The 22,431-nt window shown below is 39.4% G+C and overlaps 1 protein-coding gene across 1 annotated transcript in view; it reads left to right on the top strand.

Annotated features, from left to right (window-relative positions):
• The window catches only part of ascc3 (activating signal cointegrator 1 complex subunit 3), a 176,134-nt gene that overhangs the window by 136,909 nt on the left and 16,794 nt on the right, over positions 1–22,431 (top strand). Inside the window, exons 23-36 of the mRNA XM_053631683.1 lie at positions 611–709; positions 2,272–2,440; positions 2,607–2,827; positions 4,208–4,293; positions 4,414–4,580; positions 4,795–4,940; positions 5,659–5,779; positions 6,283–6,425; positions 11,348–11,485; positions 11,689–11,809; positions 11,895–12,027; positions 12,103–12,228; positions 20,168–20,279; positions 20,995–21,129. Of these exons, the coding sequence (XP_053487658.1) occupies positions 611–709; positions 2,272–2,440; positions 2,607–2,827; positions 4,208–4,293; positions 4,414–4,580; positions 4,795–4,940; positions 5,659–5,779; positions 6,283–6,425; positions 11,348–11,485; positions 11,689–11,809; positions 11,895–12,027; positions 12,103–12,228; positions 20,168–20,279; positions 20,995–21,129 (1,917 nt within the window). The remainder of the gene's footprint in view (positions 1–610; positions 710–2,271; positions 2,441–2,606; positions 2,828–4,207; positions 4,294–4,413; positions 4,581–4,794; positions 4,941–5,658; positions 5,780–6,282; positions 6,426–11,347; positions 11,486–11,688; positions 11,810–11,894; positions 12,028–12,102; positions 12,229–20,167; positions 20,280–20,994; positions 21,130–22,431) is intronic.

Below are 22,431 nucleotides of genomic sequence, written 5' to 3'. Positions count from 1 at the left end.
CCATAACTTAACCCCATGCCATGGCCATACCTGCTTATTTTCAACATGACTTATACTGTCTCAGAGCAAGAACTGATAGAAAGGCCCAGGAGAGGATTAGGACCAGATTACTGTTGAGCTGTAGCCGAGCCCCAGCTGGGATCGGAGGCCTTTGTAGCACCATTGAGACGGGACGACCGAATCAGGAAGATGAACGCTTGTGTCCGATTAGCGGTGCATGCTTGGCTTTTGGGAGAGTTGTAACAGAACACCCCAAGCTTAGCGGTGATCCCAGTGCAAACGTACACACAGCAGCTCTGCAAACCTCTTCAGACACAAAGCGCTCGGTTTGCTGCGTGTACTCTGGGATTCTAATAAAAGTGTTTTTGCAGAGGCTTGTAATTCTTCCCAAATGGATGGACATCATCCACAAACTGATTACAAGGTTGTGTATGTAGACAATAGTGTTTTCACTCGGCTCACGTTAGCGACAACTGCAGAGAGACAGCACACACAGTCACACTTAACTCTTTCTGCAGAAATGCTCTTGGCCTCCAGTGAAACAAAGAACATGATCAGATTTCTGACATTTTTCCAAAGTTAACGGCCTGTTTATTTGTTCGTCCCTCAGGTGCACGGCTCTGTTGGAGAACCGTGGTGGCTGTGGGTGGAGGACCCTATCAACGATCACATTTATCACACAGAGTATTTCCTCCTTCAGAAGAAACAGGTAGGTCTTCACAATGTCATCTAGGTTTATATTTTACTCTTTACTCGTTCAGCGAATGCTTTTATCCAAACTAGCTGACACTTCAACCTCTCAGCTGAGCCACTTCTGCCCAGTTTTAAATCCCGCCTGGATTCTGTAGACGCGTACCTTCTACGAACAGCTGCTGTAATCATAAAGACTGTACATGCTTATCCCAGGACTCTTATTCACATCACATTATTCACACATCATACTATTTTCTTTTCCTCCTCCACAGCTGTATGCTAACGTTTCAGTAACATGGTTTCTCTCTCGTGGTCATTATATTTGTGACCAGATTTCTGGCTTTGCTACATAACACCATGTTAGTGGTGAAAGTTGGCTAAAATGACTCACTTTACTCTAATAGAGAATAAATGGTCATGGTTGAACAAAGTTGAACATCAAATATGGTGCATTCGACTTACCTTGGAAGTGGGAAGTCGGAGCTTGGAATGACAATTTTTCAAGGTAGAAAGTGGAGGGAAAAACGTGGACATCTCCATGTTTGTATTTTGTTACCACGCAGCTAGCCAGCTAACTGTGATGAGTGAGGAATATTTTCCACCTCAGAACAGTGATCTGTCCTGTCAGTGGTATAGATTTATTTGTTTATATTTCTTGTACAACACTTTGGTTTCAACAGCTGTTGTTTTAAATGTGCTTTATAAATCACTAAACTAAACAAGCAAATATGTCTGCATGTTGACTGATCTAAAGCAAATACTTATGTATATACCTCATTAACTCATTTACAGCTAAGAAGTGCTACTTTGTTTACATCTAATGCTGTGCGCAGCTAGATTTTTTTGACATCACTCCCTGAACTCAGAGGAACTCGTAATGAGAAGATTACCCTTTGTTACCAAGTAGGAATTTGTAGTTTCGTTTTCCTGGCCATAGACAGTTGTATTTGGGGAGTTGATTATCAGTATAAATGAAAACCTGAACATTTTAATGAAGCACAGACACGATAACATCGATGCAGTCGGTTTCCTATTCGGTCTTCAAAATGGCAGTGATTATAGTGCGTGACATAACATGAAATGCAGGGATACTCTAATGATTTATAATCCCACATTCTGGACTCACCTAGAAGAGGTCGGGTTCCCTTTCGCTTCTGCTTCCTCTCGAGGTTCTTCCTCATGTTGTCTCAGGGAGTTTTTCCTTGCCACGCTCACCTCTGCCTTGCATTAGGGATCTAAATCTACATCCAGATTTCAATTTGTAAAAATTAATTGAAATGGATTTGAATTGTTAAAGCTTAAGTGCATTTTATTTTGTAATTTTGGAATATGAATTTTAGTGACAGTCAGGGTAGGTATAGCATGAAATAGATATTTGTAGATGAGTTTTGGGGGGGGGGATTTATGTAATTTCTTATGAGAGTTTTATATAATCATTGTTATCGCAGAATAATATTGTCTCTAATATTGCCAATAACATTACCTTAATGATGCAGCCCTCATTTTCACAGCCCAAATACATGCAACGCTTAAGTGACATATACAGTTCTCATTTCTCTTTCTCTCTTTCTCTCTCAGGTGGTGAGTGAGGAGCCTCAGCAGGTGGTGTTCACCATCCCGATCTTTGAGCCCATGCCATCACAGTACTACATCCGTGCTGTGTCAGACCGCTGGCTGGGCTCTGAGGCCGTGTGTGTCATCAATTTCCAGCACCTCATTCTACCTGAAAGACACCCCCCACACACAGGTGTGTATCATATAGATGCAAAGATACACACATTGATAGAGTTAAGCAATGAAAGGAACAGATACAAATATTAAACGTACATTTTTATATTCACCAAACCTTGGCCTTTATTTTTCATCATTAATGTTTGGAATCATTTTGTTCTTCTATACACTGGTCTGTACAGAGCTCCTGGACCTACAGCCATTGCCCGTGACAGCGTTGGGCAACAGGGAGTATGAGAGTCTGTATAAGTTCACCCATTACAATCCCATTCAGACGCAAATCTTCCACACGCTCTACCACACTGACACCAACGTGCTGCTCGGAGCACCAACCGGCTCAGGAAAAACCATCGCAGCAGAGATGGCTATCTTCAGAGTTTTCAACAATTACCCTACGGCTAAGGTCTGTGTTTCCTGTACTGTAGATTCCTTTCATTTGGCGCCCGTCTATGTTTCCGAGTGTGTCAGCACCAGAATTATCGACCAGTTGGTTAAAGTGGTTATAAAAGTTTTAAATATATATATATATATATATATATATATATATATATATATATATATTTTAAAGTTATGAAATATGTCTCCAAGGATTAATATTACACTTAAAATATGAGAGCGATATTTCCAGATCACACGCATATATCAACACGTGTGATTTACATATCACCAATGTCAAAACAACCTTGTTTGCTAATTGTCAGCACAATTTTGTCTTCTAGGTTTAGCCATCCTTGAGGATAATGTGTGATTTAAACCCATCAGTATTGTATGACAGAATCCCGTCTTGGTAATGGGTTACTTTAACTGAAGCAAATTTATTCCAAGAAAAAAAAAAGTCTGACAGCCACTAAGGTTTATTGTTAGAATACATACTTAGATAAGCAAGCACAGGTTTGTAGGCACTTTCGGCAGTGGACAGGAGTCATCAAGAGCACTCTGACCAGTCTTCAGCTACACAATAAGCTGTGATGTACTGTGTGTTCTGACACTTTTCTATCACAGCCAGCATGAACATTTTCAGCAATTTGTGCTATAGTAACTCTTCTGTGTGATTGGATTAAATGGGCTAGCCTTTGCTTCCCACAAGCATCAATGAGCCTTGGCCGGCCTGTCGCCGGTTCACTGGTTGTCCTTCCTTGCACCACTTTTGGTAGGTACTAACCACTGCATACCGGTAACACCCCACAAGAGCTGCTGTTTTGGAGATGCTCTGACCCTGTCCTCTAGCCATCACAATCTGGCCCTTGTCAAAGTCACTCAGATCCTTACGCTTGCCCATTTTTCCTGCTTCCAACACATCAACTTCGAGAACTGACTGTTCACTTGCTGCCTAATATATCCCACCCCTTGACAGGTGCTATTGTAAGGATATAATCAGTGTTATTCACTTCACCTGTCAGTGGTTTTTAAGGTATGACTGATCGGTGTCTTCATTTGTCTTACAACTTATATTAGTGTTATTATCAACTGTCAGACAGATGTATCTTGTGCTACAGGTGCCTAGTTAGGGTGATTCACATCAGCCTTTTCCAGTTGATAAAAAGTTACATTTACTAGTTCACTTATTCCTATTTCTTAATTATATTTTCTAATTCTACACTATTTAACTTGAATCAATTTCTTGAAATTTAACAAAAAATATTAACACAGGGTGTTTCAAAACTTTTGACTGACACTGGGTGTGTAAGTATCATGATATCATGTCTACTGTATGTCATGATGCATATTGTGGAAGTTGCTGGTTTTGACCTGATGCTTTTGCCATACACCTGTGTTTTTATAGGCGGTCTACATTGCTCCACTGAAAGCACTGGTCAGGGAGAGGATTGAAGACTGGAAAGTCAGGATCGAGGAGAAGCTTGGGCGGAAGTGAGTTGTGACACAGCTGTCCATAGACCAACATGCCTGCTGATCGTTCTCCTCTTAATTCATCTCTTCTGTGTCTGTCTGTCTGGGGTTTTTTTCTGGTCTCCCTCTGCCTCTCTGTAGGGTGGTAGAGCTGACAGGCGATGTGACTCCGGACATGCGGGCCATAGCTCAGGCTGATTTGATTGTCACCACTCCAGAGAAGTGGGATGGAGTTAGCCGCAGCTGGCAGAATCGCAGCTATGTACAGAAAGTGGCCATCCTTATTATTGATGAAATCCACCTGCTTGGTAAATACACACACAGATCTGACAACCTTCTGCTCCATAGCTTTTAGAATGTAATTTAAAAAATCTGTTGCGGTATCAATATAAACGTTTTCTGTTTGTGAATTTTATCTACGACACTTTTGCACTCGATTTAATACAAGCACGCTTCAAACCCACATAGTTTAAAAAAAAAAAAAATAAAAAAAATTTAAGTGTACATCCGGTTTTTGCATAGGGGAGGACAGAGGGCCTGTTCTGGAGGTCATTGTATCTAGGACAAATTTCATCTCGTCCCACACCTCTAAGACTGTGCGAGTGGTTGGGCTCTCCACAGCACTCGCCAACGCGCGAGACCTCGCAGACTGGCTGGGCATCGGACAGGTGAGCTCTCTAGAGCAAGTAACACATCCATTCATTGCCTTTGTTTTACTCTGTCCATTAATGAAAGGGCTGTATTTCTGCACTTGTTCTTTCTTCACACAAGACTAATACAAATAGGAAAGCCTAAAAGTTTGTAATTAAGTGTTCTTGTTTATGGGAAAACAGTCTGTGCAATTTTTTATTTTATTTATTTATTTATTTTTAAGTTTTTGATTGACACACCAACTCCATGGTGTTAATATAGTGTTAGCAACCCTCCATAGTGTTCAAACAGTTGTTCATGTCCGGCTTTCACCACAAACTGTGTGTGCATGCAGGCGCTCGTGTGTGCATTTCCGAATTCACAACCTAATGTATCAGGACTCTGGGTGAGCCAGGGCAGGCAGCAGTAGTTATGTAAACGTTGTTTGACAGTTAGTGGCAGGAGGGGGGCAAAGGCGCTCTATAAATCTGCCTGCTGCTGTTTGGACTGGGTCACAGCATTACCTGACCAATCCATTATCCAGCCCTTTAAATATGTGCGCACACGCACCCAGGCCTGTGCCACTTGTGGGAGAGCAGGACTCTGGGACAGGAGACAATGACGAGCTGTAATTACCCAGATGGGCCACATGGTCATGCACACAGCCAGCTGCTCACTCCGTCTCTCTCTCTCTCTCTCTCTCTCTCTTTCTTTCTTTCTCTCTTTCTCTCTCATCTTTCTCTGTCACTCCCTCAGGTGGGATTGTTTAATTTCCGGCCTTCAGTTCGTCCGGTCCCATTGGAGGTGCACATACAAGGCTTCCCTGGGCAACACTATTGTCCTCGCATGGCCAGCATGAATAAACCCACCTTCCAAGGTACAGTACAGCAGTCCCTCAAACTGTCACACACAAACACATAGCAGTATCAGGTTTAGGAGGTTCATTAGGAGATCGCCAGTTTGAATCCTGATGTCATCACGGTCATCCGTGGCTGTAAGCCAAGGGAGCAAAATTTGTCATACACTATCTCCCCTGTAAATCCCAGTGGCACTAGCCAATCGAGAGCATCTGTAAGCTCATGTATGCAGAAGAGGGTGGGTAGCGCTTTCCTCCAATTGCAGGAGCAGAAACTCAAAAAGATTGGCAGTGGTTGGCTCACATGTCTTGGAGGATTATCAACCCTCCTCGGTCGGTAGCTGTTGTATGATGGGGGGAGCTGGCTGGTGGGTGGGAAAATCACAGGTGACCATATTAGGGAGAAAACGAGGGATAAAATGATTCATTTCTAATAAAGTATCAGCTTTATTTCTAATCACTGTTTCTGTGATGTAATGTGTCACACATACTCATCCTTTCCTCTATAAATTTGTCCTCTTTAGCCATCCGCAGCCATTCCCCTGCCAAGCCTGTCCTGATATTTGTGTCCTCTCGACGGCAGACACGTCTTACTGCGCTTGACCTGATCGCCTTTTTGGCTACAGAGGATGACCCGAAACAGTGGTTACACCAGGATGAGAGAGAGGTCAGAATGATCTGTAGTACTAAACTGGGATTGTTCATAAAGGAAAGACTTTACCATATGAGCTTCATTGTGTTCCATGAACCCTTTTACCCATTACTGACATCATTAAACAATCTACAAAGATGAAGTACACGTTAAATATCAGTATGTCCACTGACGGCCCTACCTCAGCCTCTCGTCATTATACTTAACTTTTTTTCATCACATAATGTCTTCCTCTACTTACTAACCCCTCATTTCTCCATCCCTGATCTCCTGAGGCTAGATATGATGGAATTTCCTTGTGTTTTCCTAAAGCTGTGGTTTTACTGTGATTACATAGTCAGCTCAGACTGACATTAGCTGGGAAAAGCTGGTGTCATCGCAGAGTAAATGTCTTGTGCATACTTTTGGATCTGCTCAAGAAGTGAGCAAACAATTTCTTTGGGTCTCTGAGTACAAATGTATGCTAATATTGTCATAGCACTCAATTATAGACCTGTTGGAAAAATGTTGCGCTGGTCTACTAGCAATCAGCCTCACGCAGTCAAAACAAGGAAGTAATCTCTGGCGACGTCTTTGATTCACTCAGCCACATACATACCCGTAAGCATCCTCACATACTCTCATACAGTTCAGTTTATGTGCGCATTCGCTTATTAGTGTGTTTAAAGTTACAGCATGCACACTAAACTGTGTGATGGTAGAATTATTTTAAGCACTGTATTATCTTACTGGCTATTTCCTTAGCCACGCCTACCTTGTTAGTTAACCTTGTGGTTGTAAAGTGAGAGACACTAACCCACAGAACAGCTGCTGTCTGGATATTTTTGGATGGTGATCCGTGGGTTTTGCAGTGACACTATACCAATGCAGCTCTCGCTAACATGTTACTATAATCGGATCCAAAAGTATTTGGACAGTGACACCATTTTTTTAATGTTGGCTCTGCACACCACCAAAATTGAAATGAAACAAACAAGATGTGATTGAAGTGTAGACTTTCAGCTTTAATTCATGGGGGTTTAACAAAAATATTGCATTAACTGTTTATAAATCACAGCAATTTTTTACATAGTGCCTCCATTTTCACAGGCTCAGAAGTATTTGAACACTTGCCAACATGAATGCGATAAAAGGTTGATTCCAAGTCTTGAATTTGCATTTAGTAGCTGTTCCTGGGAACGCTTCACTATGTGGTACACAGATGTGTCGATGCAAGTGAAGGAGGCCATCATTATTCTGAAAAAACAAAACAGACCTATAAGAGAGATCAAAAATTTGGTACATTCTTTAAAATAAAGAATGCACGAAAGACCATGGAATACAACTGAAGTGAATGATCATAGAATCCTTTGCAACATCTTGCCAAGTCAAGAACACTCTGGAGGAGGTAGATGTTGCTAGAAAACATCTTTAAAAGCCTGCCCAGTTCTGGAACCAGATTCATTGGACAGATGAAACCAAGATTAACTTGTATCAGAATGATGGGAAGAGAATAGTATGGAGAAGGAAAGGAAGGGCTCCTGATCTGTCAAACATGGTGTTATGGCATGGGCATGTATGGCTGCCAGTGGAACTGGGTCACTGGTGTTTACTGACTTCTGATAGAAATAGCAGGATGAATTGTGAAGTGCATAGAGCTATAATTTCTGCTCAGATTAAGTCAAAAGCTGCAAAACTGATAGGACGGCACTTCACAGTACAGGTAGATAATGACCCAAATCATACCACGAGCGCAACCCAAGAGCTTCTTAAGGCAAAGAAATGGAACGTTCTTAAATGGCAGAGTCAGTCACCTGACCTCAAGCCAATTGAGCATGCTTTTCACTTACTGAAGACAAAACTGAAGGCAGAAAAACCCACAAACAAGCAGCAACTGAAAGTGGCTGCAGTAAAGGCCTTGCAACACATCTCAAGGGAGGAAATTCAGCATTTGGTGATGTCCATGGGTTCCAGACTTTAGGCAGTCATTGACTGCAAAGGATTTGCATCCAAGTATTAAAATAATCCTTATATTTATAATTGTTAGTTTGTCCCATTAATTTTGAGCCTGTGAAAATGAAGGGACTGTCTTCCCTTCATTCCAAAAAAAAATGGCTGTAATTCCTAAAAGATTAGTGTAATATTTTTGTTAAGCCCATCGAATTAAAGCTGAAAGTCTACACTTCAATCACATCGCTTTTGTTCCATTGTAGTGGTGTACAGACGCAAAAATACCAAAATTGTGTCACTGCCCAAATACTTACGGTAATGGTACTTCCTATGCGCAACTGTATGTCAGTGTCACTGCAGTTCTGAAAATAGACCACTTCCCAAATATTATCTGGTCAGCAGTGGTTTTGTGGTGGTTCCATTGATGTATAGTGTCAGGGATGGGATAACACACTGCATAGCAACAAGTCGTGACAAAGTACCAATACAGTCGTGTGAAAAAATATGTACACCCCGTGGAAACTGTTCCTTGTTTTTTTTTTTTTGTTTTTTTTTTTTTTTACATATTTGCACAAGGAAACATTTGATCATCTTTATCATTATCCTGTTGAAAGGTCCACTTTTGGTTCAACTTCAGCTTTTGGACAGATGGCCTCACATTATCTTCAAGCGTTCTTTGATATGATTCAGAATGCATAGTTTAATAAATGAATGCAAGCTGTCCGGTCCCTGAGGCCGCAAAGCCACCCCAGCCTTTTTTCTGAAGGCCTTACAGAACTCTTTAGATCTTGGCATGATGACACCACACTCCTCAATAACAAAGGGAACACCAGACACTAGATATGAGAGGGGTTTAAATAAGACAGGTTCCACCTGCACTCCCTAAGCAGCTTCTAATCACTGGCACCCAATCTTGAACACCTGATTCTAATTTTATGGATTTGAAGGTGTGATAAATGTAGGGGTATACTTACTTTTTCCATGTGACTGATCTGTTTTGTTTTTGTTTGTTTGTTTTTTTTTCATTTAAATTGTACAAATTACAACAAAAGGTCAATTTTATGTGTCATTTGATAGAGTGCATGAACTTTATTATTAGGCACTGTTACAAAGAGGATCAGATGTTTGTCCATATATGCTACAAAAAAAAAGCAAACAATTTCCATTTTTATTATTTTTTCACATGACCGTATATGGTAGGTGTACCTGATAAAATGGCTAATATATATGTGCCATATCTAATTAACTGCTATCTAAATATGCTGCTCTTTTCTTCCTGCTTCACTGCTGATGTTATAAAAGGTGTATTTATCGTCAAAACTAGGATCTAGTTAAACAATGTGGCAAACAAGGCTTGTTTTTTGTATTCCCTTTTTCTCTGTGCTTCAGTTGGTTCTATTGAACTCTCCATCTGTAGAATGCTGTTGTTTTCCTTCTGTGATATGTGAATACTCTCATGTCAAGCACCAAAATGACAAGTGACAACTGGCAGATTCAATATTTTTAGTTGCCATTTATGTGAGAGACATTGCAGCGATTACGAGGGCGATGTGCTGCCAACTGTGTGTGTGTCCGTTCTCCAACTCCTACGGCGTAAAAGATGAGCCACCCTATAAAGCCGTTTCTTTTCCTTTTAAATGCTCACGCAGGAATAGAATGCAGGGACGTTAGACCATATTAGCAGATATTTTTCCTTGAGTATGATGAATATTTTCCAAGGTCTGAGGAAGGTCAGAGAAGCAAATGTAAGAATGGAGAATTTAGTTGTGAATAAGACTAAATAAATATTATGGTGCTTGAGTTACAGCGTTCTAAATAAAGAAGAACCACAAAAATATTGGATTAGGTGAATGTGCATGAGCTGCATTGTCAAATACATAAAGACATAAAAAATCTGGATATCTATAGTAAGGTTAAAAAAAAAAAAGCCTCAGCCAAGAAGCAGCATGCTGCCTGAGCGCGCTCTCTCTCTCTCTCTCTCTCTCTCTCTCTCTCTCTCTCTCTCTCTCTCTCTCTCTCTCTGTGTGTGTGTGTGTTCCAGTGATATATGCTGCACCCCACTGTGGCAGCTCTGCACTGGGCCGTATAGCGGGTGGAGATCCTGCTGTTTGAGTGACAGGCGGCTGGCGCAAGCTGTCTGTCTCCCAGCAGGGGTCCCCCTGCCTCTTCCTCTACCGGCTCATCCATTATCCATCCATCCATATCACTCTCTCTCTCTCTCTCTTCACTGTTCTCCACATCTTCTTTTCTATCTCATCAGATACTCAGCTTTTATGATCAAATACAGCTATTTATATATAGTTTTATATTAATGTATATAATACAATTTATGGAAACCGCTTTTGTCCCTTTGTAATCTCATCTCTACCTCGTAACACAAGTACCACATCAAACTGCAAGGTTTTATGTATTATTCATGAGATCTGCAGGTAGAGGCTCAGTAACATAATCACAGAGGTTAACTCATTGTACCATTACATGGGGACAGAATTAACACGTTTACTGGGAATCGGAGCGTTTTAAAGGCCCTGAGAACAGGATCCACAAAAGAAATTTGACAAATGGGTATTTTTATTAACTTTTTCTTCACTGCTAAATTAGTATGTTTTTGTCAGAAAAACAAGGCTAGGAGTAAACGTGATCATTAAAATTAGGAAAAAAAATTGAGAAGCTCTGGGTTTTGAAGATTTATTTATCTTCGGAAGGTGATGATCTGAGACCAGTGTTTTCTGACAGTCACAGATTAGTGTTGTATTATGGAGAGATGCCAGATCCCAGTCAATCAGACCTACATATCATTTGATATAACACAAATATTTCACAGTCTGCTCTCTAGACCACAGTTTGCTGTTTTTTTTCCCCCTCTCATATCTTCTCTTTATTCCCTTATGACTTTTTTCCATATGGACTGCAGTGCTGTTAAGCTTTACTACAATGTATGAGACTCAGGTGTAGTCATATGAATGCTGTTTTCTGATTATGAGATCATCAGCTTTTCTTTGGTTTAGATGACAGATATAATTGCCACAGTGAGGGATTCGAACCTCAAGTTGACTCTTGCCTTTGGCATTGGTTTGCATCACGCTGGTCTACACGAGAGAGACAGGAAGACTGCGGAAGAGCTGTTTGTCAACTGCAAGATTCAGGTACTTCCACAAGGCACCACTGTTGGTTTTACCGGTCATGTGCCAATGTGAAAATCTTTACCTTTAAAAAGCACCATTTTAAAAGAACAAATGTCTATAATAACTTTGACAACTGTTGTTTCACATGTTCTATTCAGCATAGAATTGAGAGTACTGTTGTGTTGTATCAAAGCACTTCTTAATCTTTTAACTCTCTCTTTAAGGTCTTAATCGCCACTAGTACTCTGGCCTGGGGTGTGAATTTTCCAGCCCATTTAGTGATTGTGAAAGGCACAGAATACTTTGATGGAAAAACACACCGTTACGTGGATTACCCAATTACAGGTAACAACTGCGCTGGGATGTTTATGCTCGTGTTACTGCTTACACACAGATGTACTGGACCTCCTGTGTGTCATTGCTTCGGCAGATGTTCTACAGATGATGGGGAGGGCAGGTAGACCTCAATACGATGACCAGGGCAAAGCGGTCATACTTGTGCATGACATCAAGAAAGATTTCTACAAAAAGTTCCTCTATGAACCCTTCCCTGTCGAGTCGAGGTGAGTGTGAGGAGCACAGTGTTTTTTTCTTATAATCATTGTCATTTAATGTTGACCTATGCCATCCTGTTGCAGCTTGCTTGGCGTTTTGGCTGATCACTTGAATGCGGAGATAACTGCAGGAACTATTGCTTCCAAGCAGGATGCCATGGATTACATCACCTGGACATACTTCTTCCGCCGACTCGTCATGAATCCCAGGTATGTACTGGTTTACTCCATTTCTCTGCCAAATGCTAGAGTTCTAACGTTATGTTTGCTGTTATATCCTGGTTAGACCCAGATAATACAAAACCGTGTAAACTACACAACTGCTTGTCCTTGTAATAGTGTAGGTGATGAACACATCAAATAACATTTGAAACTGTGTTCAGCCTGAATTCTTGTTCCTGCATATGGAGACTGCTAATAATGACACTAAGCCAATAACTTGATACTATATATACACTCGCCGAGCACTTTATAAGGAAAACTGTAATAATACTTGTTAGGACCTCCTTTGCTCTCAATCCGGTTTCAGTTGTTCACGGGATGGATTCCACAAAATGTTGGAAACATCTTGATTGCATCACGAAATCCCTGCAGATTTTTCAGGTGCACTTTCATGCTGCGAATCTCTTGTTCTACCACATCCCAAAAGTGATCTATTGGATTAAGAGCTGGTGATTGGGAACACCACTGAAGAACACTGAACTTTTTGTCATGAAAATTGTCATGTTCATCAAACCAGTTTGAGAGGATTTTTGATTTGTGAAATGGTGCATTATCATGCTGGTATCCGTTAGAAGATGGGTAAATTGTGGCCATGAAGGGATGCACATGGTCAGAAACAGTACTCGAATTCAAGCAATGATTGATTGGTACTAACAGGCCCAAAGTGTGCCAAGAAAACATTCCTCACACCGTTACATCACCTCCACCAGCCTGGACTGCTGACACATGGCATGTTGGGTCCATGGATTCATGCTGTTGGTGCCAAATTCTGACCCTACCATCTGTGTACCTCAGAAGAAATTGAGATTCATCAGACCAGGCTACGTTTTTCCAGTCTTCAACTGTTCAGTTTTGGTGATTATGTGCCCACTGCAGCCTCAGCTTTCTGTTCTTGGCTGACAGAAGTGGAACCGGACATGGTCTTCTGCTGTTTTAGTCCATCTGCTGCAATTTTCAACATGTTGTGCATTCTGAGATGCTTTTCTGCTCACCCCAATTATACAGAGTGGTTATCTGAGTTACTGTAGCTTTTCTGTCAGCTTGAACCAGCCTGGCCATTCTCCACTGACCCCTCTCATCAACAAGGCATTTCCATCCACAGAACTGCCACTCACTGTATGTTTTTTTTTTATATTATTGCTCTTATTGCACCATTCTGAGTAAGCTCTAGAGACTATTATGTGCGAAAATCCCAGATCAGACTTATAGAAATACAGTTATGAAAATAACTGAGATCACATTTTTTCCCCGTTCTGATGGTTGATGTGAACATTGCCTGAAGTTGCTGGCCCGTATCTGCATGGTTTTATGCATTGCACTGCTGCCACACAATTGGCTGATTAGCTAATTGCATAAATGAGTAGGTGTACAGGTGTTCCTAATAAAGTACTCCATGAGCATATATCAGGGATACAGAAGTGAAGCCAAACTGTCTCTGAGGCACTCTAGTGGCTGGCTGCAGTACATTTTAACCCCGCCCATTTCCATTTTACTCAATGGGAAAGGACCCAAACACTTTTAAGTTACATTCTCCACAAATTATTTTTGGAAATAGGGTTCTGTCATTTTTTTTATAAGCTCAGTAAACCCTGATATCACCCCAAGCATTTTTCCTTATGATAAATATGGGTTTAAGGAGTTATTTGATGATAAACAAAAGGGTGTGGTTGATGAGGAGATTGACACATATGAATGTGACAGTTGAGTCTCATGAATGCGCGCACACTTAACAACATGCGCTTAAAGCCATGTCTTGTTTTTTGCAGTTCTTATGTTTTTATTGTATGTTGCTCATTTTGGTGTCTAAGCTGTAGTTCATTGTACTGATATTATAACTAGCAAACCAACATGAGTAAACAAAAAGTCAGCCAACACTAGCTAAATTTCATTACAATTTATTGACTGTATGACCTTAGCGAACACTCAAAGTAGCTTGGTAAGTAGGTTAACCAGTCAGTCCTTTTTAAACGTACTCCACCAGTTAAATGAGCAGAGTATAATGGAGCACTTCTCTATTCAGATGGGTAATTTACCACAGGTGTCAGAGGAAGTTGAAAATCATGAAGAGCAGTGTTTTTTCCACAAAAATCTGTTATGTTGAGTGTAAATATTGACTGCTGTTTGCTAAATTCTTAAATTTTAAGTTATACTTCATTTAATATCACGTGTGCTCCCGACACGAACAAGTAGCGTTTATAACCAATATGAGTGCGCGAGAGGCGGATCCACTGTCTGACTGGCCATATCTGCTGGAAAGATTCTGGCTGTAATTTTCACAAGATGGCAACTCCCAAGGCTTCAGAACCACACAATGGGAGTAAATGGTGCCATGTTGTCCACTTATATACTGTATACAGTCATTACACCAAGCATTTAATCTGTAACTGAATCACAGCTCTACAGTAAAAGCAGTGTAATGGGTATCGACTTATTGAGCAATGAATAGCTTATTGGTAGTAGCATGTTATCCTGTTTTTGCTGTGTGGTTCAAATGGCACCAGAGACAAGGGAACATCTTCACACTGACATATTACTGATTGTGTTGCCCTGGCAACTTCCTGCCACTGCACTGCACCCGAGTCCACCCCATAGTTCACTCTGACATCACGAACCATGATCTAAAACATCACTCATGCACACACACAAACCCCTGGCTGCAGAGGTCATATAGGACGACATAGACATCTGCTGTGAATTGTCGATGACGATTCCAGAACATTCCACACTGCTGGCATTTGCACGCCTGTCAGCCCGCATTAAACATTTACCAGGGTGTCCGCGGGTCCTTAAAAAGTCTTAAAATGTCTTAAATTCCTTAACATAAAAATAAGGCCTTGCTTAACATTAAAATGTCTTGAATTCACATTTCAGAGGTCTTAAAAACGCAGCCAAAGCGACACCGTAAAGCAGATGTAGATGTTATTTTGGCTCGTTGCTGTTTAAGATGGTAAACCCATGTGACTGTGTTATGCTCGGAGTGTGTGTGCGGCTCATCAGTGTTTTAGAGTGGCTCGGTTCACAGGAAATGCCGCTGCATACCATCTTCATCTGTCTGTCTGTGAGATTCAGTCGCTTTAACCTGCATTTACACACAACACACACCAGATTCACTTTGGTTTTACTTCAGAGTAATCTCTAACATTTCTGTGGGCAGAGGTTTACAGCACTTCACCTGATTGCTAATGAGAAGTGAAATTTAAAAAAAAAATCTTCCTGCAGTTTTCCTCCAAAATAAAAGCCACAAGGTCTAACACAAAAGTGGATTAAGTAAATATATTACTATTGTTGTATTACTATTTGTACCCCAAATAAAAATTTATTATTTTTATTATTATTAAGTATTATTCAGTGCAAAAAGAATATTACAAAATAGCAAAGGATTTTTTAATATACATTTTCTTCTGTACAAAAATGTATGTATATCTTATTTACATGGTTTCGATTCGATTTCGATTCAATTTTGATTAGTTATCAATATTTCATTTCAAATGTTAGTTTTGCAGACATGGAATCCATATTTTAATATTAATGCTGGTAAGTGAAACCCTCCTACTTAGCTATATTACTGAAATACACTTTTACTTTAACAATAGGGCGCACAGAATTATGTTTAATTACTTTTTACTTTTACTTTGAGTAACAAACATCATAACAAGAAATCATAAATATGTGCATACAGTGAACACAAGGTAAGCACAAACTGCACATTACTGTAAAAAAAAATAATAATAAAAACATTGTAAATGTGCAACAGTGAAATTCATTAACAACTTGAAACATGTTTAAGAAATAAAACCGTTTTCACATTTCAAAACATGAAAGACTTCAACATTAAGAATAGATTCAGGGATTTCCTGAATCGATATCAGATTCGTTAAATTGAAGTTCGATTAAAATTGGAGAATCGATATTTTTGTACCCACCCCTAATATTTATGACACTACTTGTTACATTACCTTGGCATTAAATGACAAAAACGCTGGTAAACACTGCTGCGAGGGGGTTTCTAATGCAGCTGCTGAGGGAGAGATGGTAAATTCAACATCTTTTTCTCTTCTGACTGCCGTAATCCAGCTCTATATTTTTTCCTTTCTTGGAAAGTCATGGGAAGGAAGTACTGGATTTTTTTTTTTTCTTTCACTGTTGGAGCGAATGGTAATGCAAAAGGGATATTTGCTCCGATCTCCCATCTACCTCTACAAAAGTTTACCCTGGTATAGTTTACTTAAACCCAGAAATGGATGTATATGCATGAACCCAATCCATTATAGCTGATGTATCGTGTAGCATGATCGAAGTGACGTACAGGTCTTACATTTTTTGGAAATGTCTTGATTATGGTATTAAAAAGTATTAAAGTTGAAGTGCTGATACCTGCAGATACCCTGATTTAGGAAGAACTGTGCCCTTAGTGGTGTAGTGAGCACTGACCGAGCTCATGCTGTAGCATAACATGAGCAGCTATGTTCCGCCTAAGCTGTTTTATTTAACTTGAAGCAATTGCGTGCTTTATGTGCTGACATAATCTGTTAACTTTAGATAACTTTAGTACCTATAGTACATTTCTTGCACTTGTTTCTCACCTGTCTTCTAATGGTTACTGTTCATTTTTAATACTGACTTTGAGTACAAAATGGAAGAGATGTGTGCAGCATGAGAGTTGTGATGGAAGTGATGGAGAGTCTGTATACACACTGTAAAATATGGGCCTTTTTTGATGGCTAGTTTTACCAGAGGAAGATGTATAACTTTAAAATATTCCTCTAAGTACCAGGATATTGTTGCCCAAAACCTGGCTGCCTCTGCCAGGATGTTACGCCTTGTTACGTGGAACTTTCAACGAGATAATGACCCCAAACAAGCATCCAAATCACCCTGTAATGGTCGCGTGACACAAGGTTTTGTAGAAAAATGGCACTACTTAATATCACTTATTCCATGTGTTGTTCATTTTATGTATTTGGTTCTGCCTTTTTCCATGAAGGGTGCCAATAACTGTTTCCAGATTAAATTGTCGTATTAGTTAGATCCTGGATTATTATTAGGATCGAATGCAAAATGAGGTTTTTGTGTATATTTTATGTGTACATTTTTTAAGTAGAATTTGAAAAATATATGTTCAATATGTCTTGTTCATGAATGCATGCCAAGACACTGCAAATATTTTGTTTTAAACCTCTGTGCTGATATTTTTGTTTATGAGAGGACTGTGTGTATGTGTGTATGCATGAAAATGTGAGTGTGTGAGTGGGAAGACATTATTTGTGAGTGAGAGCAGGAAGTCATGTTCCCCAGCCCCATCTTTCTCTTTGTCCGGTACGCTTTTAAAGCTGCAGTTTGAATCGGTCACCTTGACACCAGCCATCGCTCATCAGCAATGATTCAGTGGCGTAGACAGAGCTGCATGCTCTCTCTCTAGGCGAGAGAGGCGTGGGCCCCCCGGGGGTCTCATAAAGAGTGCCGCTTAGCGCCTCACCACCATCAGGGGCCACATGTCCATAATGATAATGGCAATAGCTTAATCACATCAAGACATGTTCACAGCAAGCCACACGCTGAATGCTGCGTATTACTCATTCCCTCGCTGCACATCCCTTGTACCGGGCCTGTGGACATGAAGAGAAATTATTATTATCTGTCACTTTAATATCCAACATTGTTTAAGACTAGGAATGAATATATATATATATATATATATATATATATATACACACACACACACACACACATATGTGTGTTAGGTATTCTATACACTTATACATGTGTATATATGTGTGTATATATGTATGTATATATACATATATACATACATATATATATGTATATATATATATATATATATATATATATATATATATATGTATGTATATATGTATACGTATATACATCCATATATATGTATATATATGTATATGTATATATATATACACGTATATGTATACACAAACATATATATATATATATATATATATATATATATATATATATATATATATATATACATATGTGTGTGTGTGTGTGTTAAATATTCTGCTGGTTGCTTTCGGTCTTTGGAGAAAGGTCTGGAGTGCAATGCAGTCTGACTTTTTTTTTTTTTTGAGGAAAAACATCTTGTCAGGCATGACATTTTATGATGCTGGTTGGCTAAATAGCCCAAGCTGTGCTGAAAGTAAAGCCAAACATTTTAGGATGGTTATTGTTCATCCAGGAATTGGTTCAGTTTCCTGTTATTTTTCTTTATTAGACTATATTCCATCCATCTTCTATACCGCTTATCCTCTTCAGGGTCACGGGGAAACCTGGAGCCTATCCCAGGGAGCACTGGGCACAAGGCAGGGTACACCCTGGACAGGGTTCCAGTCCATCGCAGGGCACAATCACATACACATTCACACACCCATGCATACACTACGGACACTTTGGACATGCCAGTCACCATGCATGTCTTTGGACTGGGGGAGGAAACCCCCGCAGCACGGGGAGAACATGGAAACTCCGCACACACAGGGCCACGGTGGGAATCGAACCCCCGACCCTGGAGGTGTGAGGCGTGAATGAGTATTCTTGTTTAGTGTAATGCTACCTATGGCATTGCTAAATATAAGGTTACTCATGTGTGTAGTAATTAAAAACGTACGTGCTTTTAAATCAAATTAGAAACCTTTATTTGCATAGTACACAATAACTTGATCACAGAAATCTGTGTACTATTTGTGTGACAACATGCACACAAACATCATATTTGCCCATAAAAAGCAGTACAATCTAGAAAAAATACCCTCAAAATTGTCATAGTCTGATTGATGACTGTACTGCAGTTATAAGTAATAAGTAAAATGGTTTGTTCCTGTTGCATAGTAGAAGTATTAGCATACGTACACGCTTAACTAATTTTACAGTGTTGCATGCTGGAGGGGAGGAAAAAAAATCAGTGTTTGCCAAGTACATGTTTCTTTAATTTGCTCTCTGTGTCTTACTCACAGACTCGTACGTACACACACACACACACACACACACACACACACACACACACACACATACATACACACTTTCCTAGATGTTTGTTGTAAAATTAAGAGCATTGTCGTACGCGGTTCTGCTGGCTCATGTGTTAGCTTTCACATACTAAGCAAAACATGGAAGTGATTTTAGCTCCACAGTGTCTGCCAGCCTGCATCCTGTAAGCTGGTAGTTATTTTACTGTAGGGAGAAAATGTCGAAGTGATGTGTAACTGAGCACATGTTGTAATAAAATGACATTGCAGTGATGTTTATTGACCCAGAAATCACTACACTGTCAAAGCAGATATTGTGTGTGTATATGTAGCATATATACCATCCATCAAAGTTTGTGGACTCTTGGCCTTGTTGTGAAATTTTCCAAATAGTGTTTGAGTTTCGACAATACCTAAGTCAAAGCTGGGAAAGAGTGTATTTGAAGAGGAAGTCCTGCAGGAAGCATGGTAGAGCATCTCTCTGGAATGCACAACGGCCAAAAAGACTATAAGAAGAAATGAGTAAAACAGTACAGGTCTTGAGAGAGGGGTTTTGATGAACATGTACTTAAATTGTTTTTCACATGTGTGATATTGGGCTTAAAATAATCCTGGATGGTCTTTAGTATTTGAAATTATTGCAAAAAAAAAAAAAGTTCATTTACTAATATCGCTTATTTTTTAAATTATTATTCATTTAAATTTATGTCTTCTGCCTGCCAGAATTATATTACAGTTAGCTCCTGAATTATTGGCACCCTTGGTGAAAATTCTTTTTTAGATTCGCTTAATCTCATACTGGAAATATGAGCGAAATCTAACCTTTCACTGAAGTTAGTTCAGCCTGTAATTGAAATTTATTCTAGGTATCATCTTTACCAAGGGTGCCAATAATTCTATAACTGACTGTACATCCTTTTTTTCATGCTTAGCTACTACAATTTAGATGACATCACCCACAAGACTATAAACAAGTACCTGTCCAATCTGGTGGAAAGAACCCTCAGAGATCTGGAATGTTCTTACTGTATGGAAATACAAGAGGTAGGTGTGCCTAGTATATTAAGGTAATAATTAATGCAATATATTACCCAGATTCGCTAATAAGGCATAAAAGCCATTAGAGACCAGCTAACATGATCTCATTTACGTAGTACGTGATCTACTACATTTCTCTCATCATTAGCAACTTAGGATGTACCAGTAGGTTTTTTTTTTTGTAGTTTTTTTTTTTTTTTTTTTGTCCATTTAAACTTTTCACTTATTAGTGATTTGAAGTAAATTTCATAATTCTTTTTAGTGTTTTCATCCAGTGTTTCACCTGAAGTGCTATAATTTGTGTCTTAACATTTTGGTTAATTTTACAAGAAAGATGATGAATGTCCGAGTAGACCAAGCAATCCTGCACAAAAAAAAATGACCTGACAGTGAAAATAACTAAGCAAAAAGCATAAAGTAAATACATTTTACATTATATTTAAAGTAAAAGTGACAGACTTGGTCAGACAAATATCAGTGGACAAATCAATATTTGTGAACGTATTTCTTTAGTCGTCTGGGAATCAATGTCCAGCAGAGCTATATCAGACTGCTCCATCTTTTGTTTAGTGTGTATATTGTAAATAAAAATTGCAACAGACCTGGAGTAGCTTGGGATACATAAAGGAAGAGCAGGGAACCTGGCAGTCCTCAGGTTAACCCTGTAGATTAATCATAATTGATGTTTGGATTTGGTAAATAAATCTGTGTTCATGTGCAGGATGAGCGCACCATAGAACCTCTTACGTATGGCCGCATCGCCTCATATTATTACCTGAAACACCAGACTGTTCGCATGTTTAAGGAGCGACTGAAGCCAGAGCTTCCTATCCAGGAGCTGCTGTCCATCCTCACGGTGAGTACACACACACACACACACACACAGAATATGGAGAAAGTGATACCTACGCATCATTCTGGGGTTCATATATCTAACTCTGTTAGCACTTCTCCACAAATAAGGTCCCGGTGCGTAATCTGGAACCGTTTATTGTTTCTCTACTGCAAAAGCGTCAGTTCTTACTCAGCTAAATATGTTTGTCCAGATCATCAAATCTCTTCAGGTTGGAAATGGTCAGTAACGTCACTGGCAAGAGCACAGTAATTTAAAGTATTTATGTGAATACTGTTTAAAAAAAATAGCCAAGCTAATATTGCAGTGTTACTTGAAAGGTCTCGGGAACAAATAGCTATTTTACCAGAAATTCCAACAAATTGTGCATGAGAGCTATATTTAAAAAAAAATTATGATTGATTATGACCGTGTCTCTGTACTGTGTGTAGAAGCTAAAAGAATTGAGGTAGGATGAGAAAAGATGTGGTCAAAGCCAAAATTACACAATCCTCCACAGTCGTCATTATTTTTATGTAGTGCGTTGTTAAACTTCCATTCCTTATTAGGTAATTGTTTGGCTCCTAAACTGGTGAAAATGTGGATCCGTTTTTTAAAAAGGCTCCGTTATTTCCCAATACACAAATACAAAGAACGTGCATTACTGTGCAAAAGTTTTAGGAACTTTCAAAATGATCTTTGCTTCACAGATTTTCTTTACACATGCCTAAGGGTCTGTTCACACCGGGACATTTTTCACAGAACGTTAGGTCGCGTCACACCCACGCGATAAACTCCGTCGATGCGCTGAATGAAAGTGCAAATTCACTCCTTGACAGTAGAAATTCCCCGGTACACAAGGTGGCGCTGCACAACTTTCTGTTTCTAACATCCGCTCATCACTGAGAAAAAGAAGAGAGCCAGTATTTACATCTTTATGCCATTCACACACTTTTTGCTAAAGCATGTATGAACTTTTGTGAAATGTAAGGTCTTTGGTGATTTGATCACTGCAACAAATACTTCTTTAAAGCCAAATCTCTAAAGCTCTAATTTTAAACAATATACTATTTTTAAATAAGTAATGATGGGAATTATATCAAAGTCACAGCAATAGCATTCACATACTTATGGGAAGACCCAGATTATTTGCGCTTGGGGTATAAGACAACTATTCTTGTGCCCATAAATGTTAACGTGAAGAGTGAAGAGACAAAGAAACAAACCATGCTATTTATTGTAGAAAACAGCACAGAAAATTAAATGGATTATTTAGAATATATGCTTGCATTTCAATGTTGTCAAAAAAATTGCCACAACATAATA

Source organism: Ictalurus furcatus, chromosome 1 (assembly GCF_023375685.1).
Source record: "Ictalurus furcatus strain D&B chromosome 1, Billie_1.0, whole genome shotgun sequence".
In the NCBI taxonomy this organism is placed as follows: Eukaryota; Metazoa; Chordata; class Actinopteri; order Siluriformes; family Ictaluridae; genus Ictalurus; species Ictalurus furcatus.
This window is presented reverse-complemented; position numbering and strand designations above follow the sequence as displayed.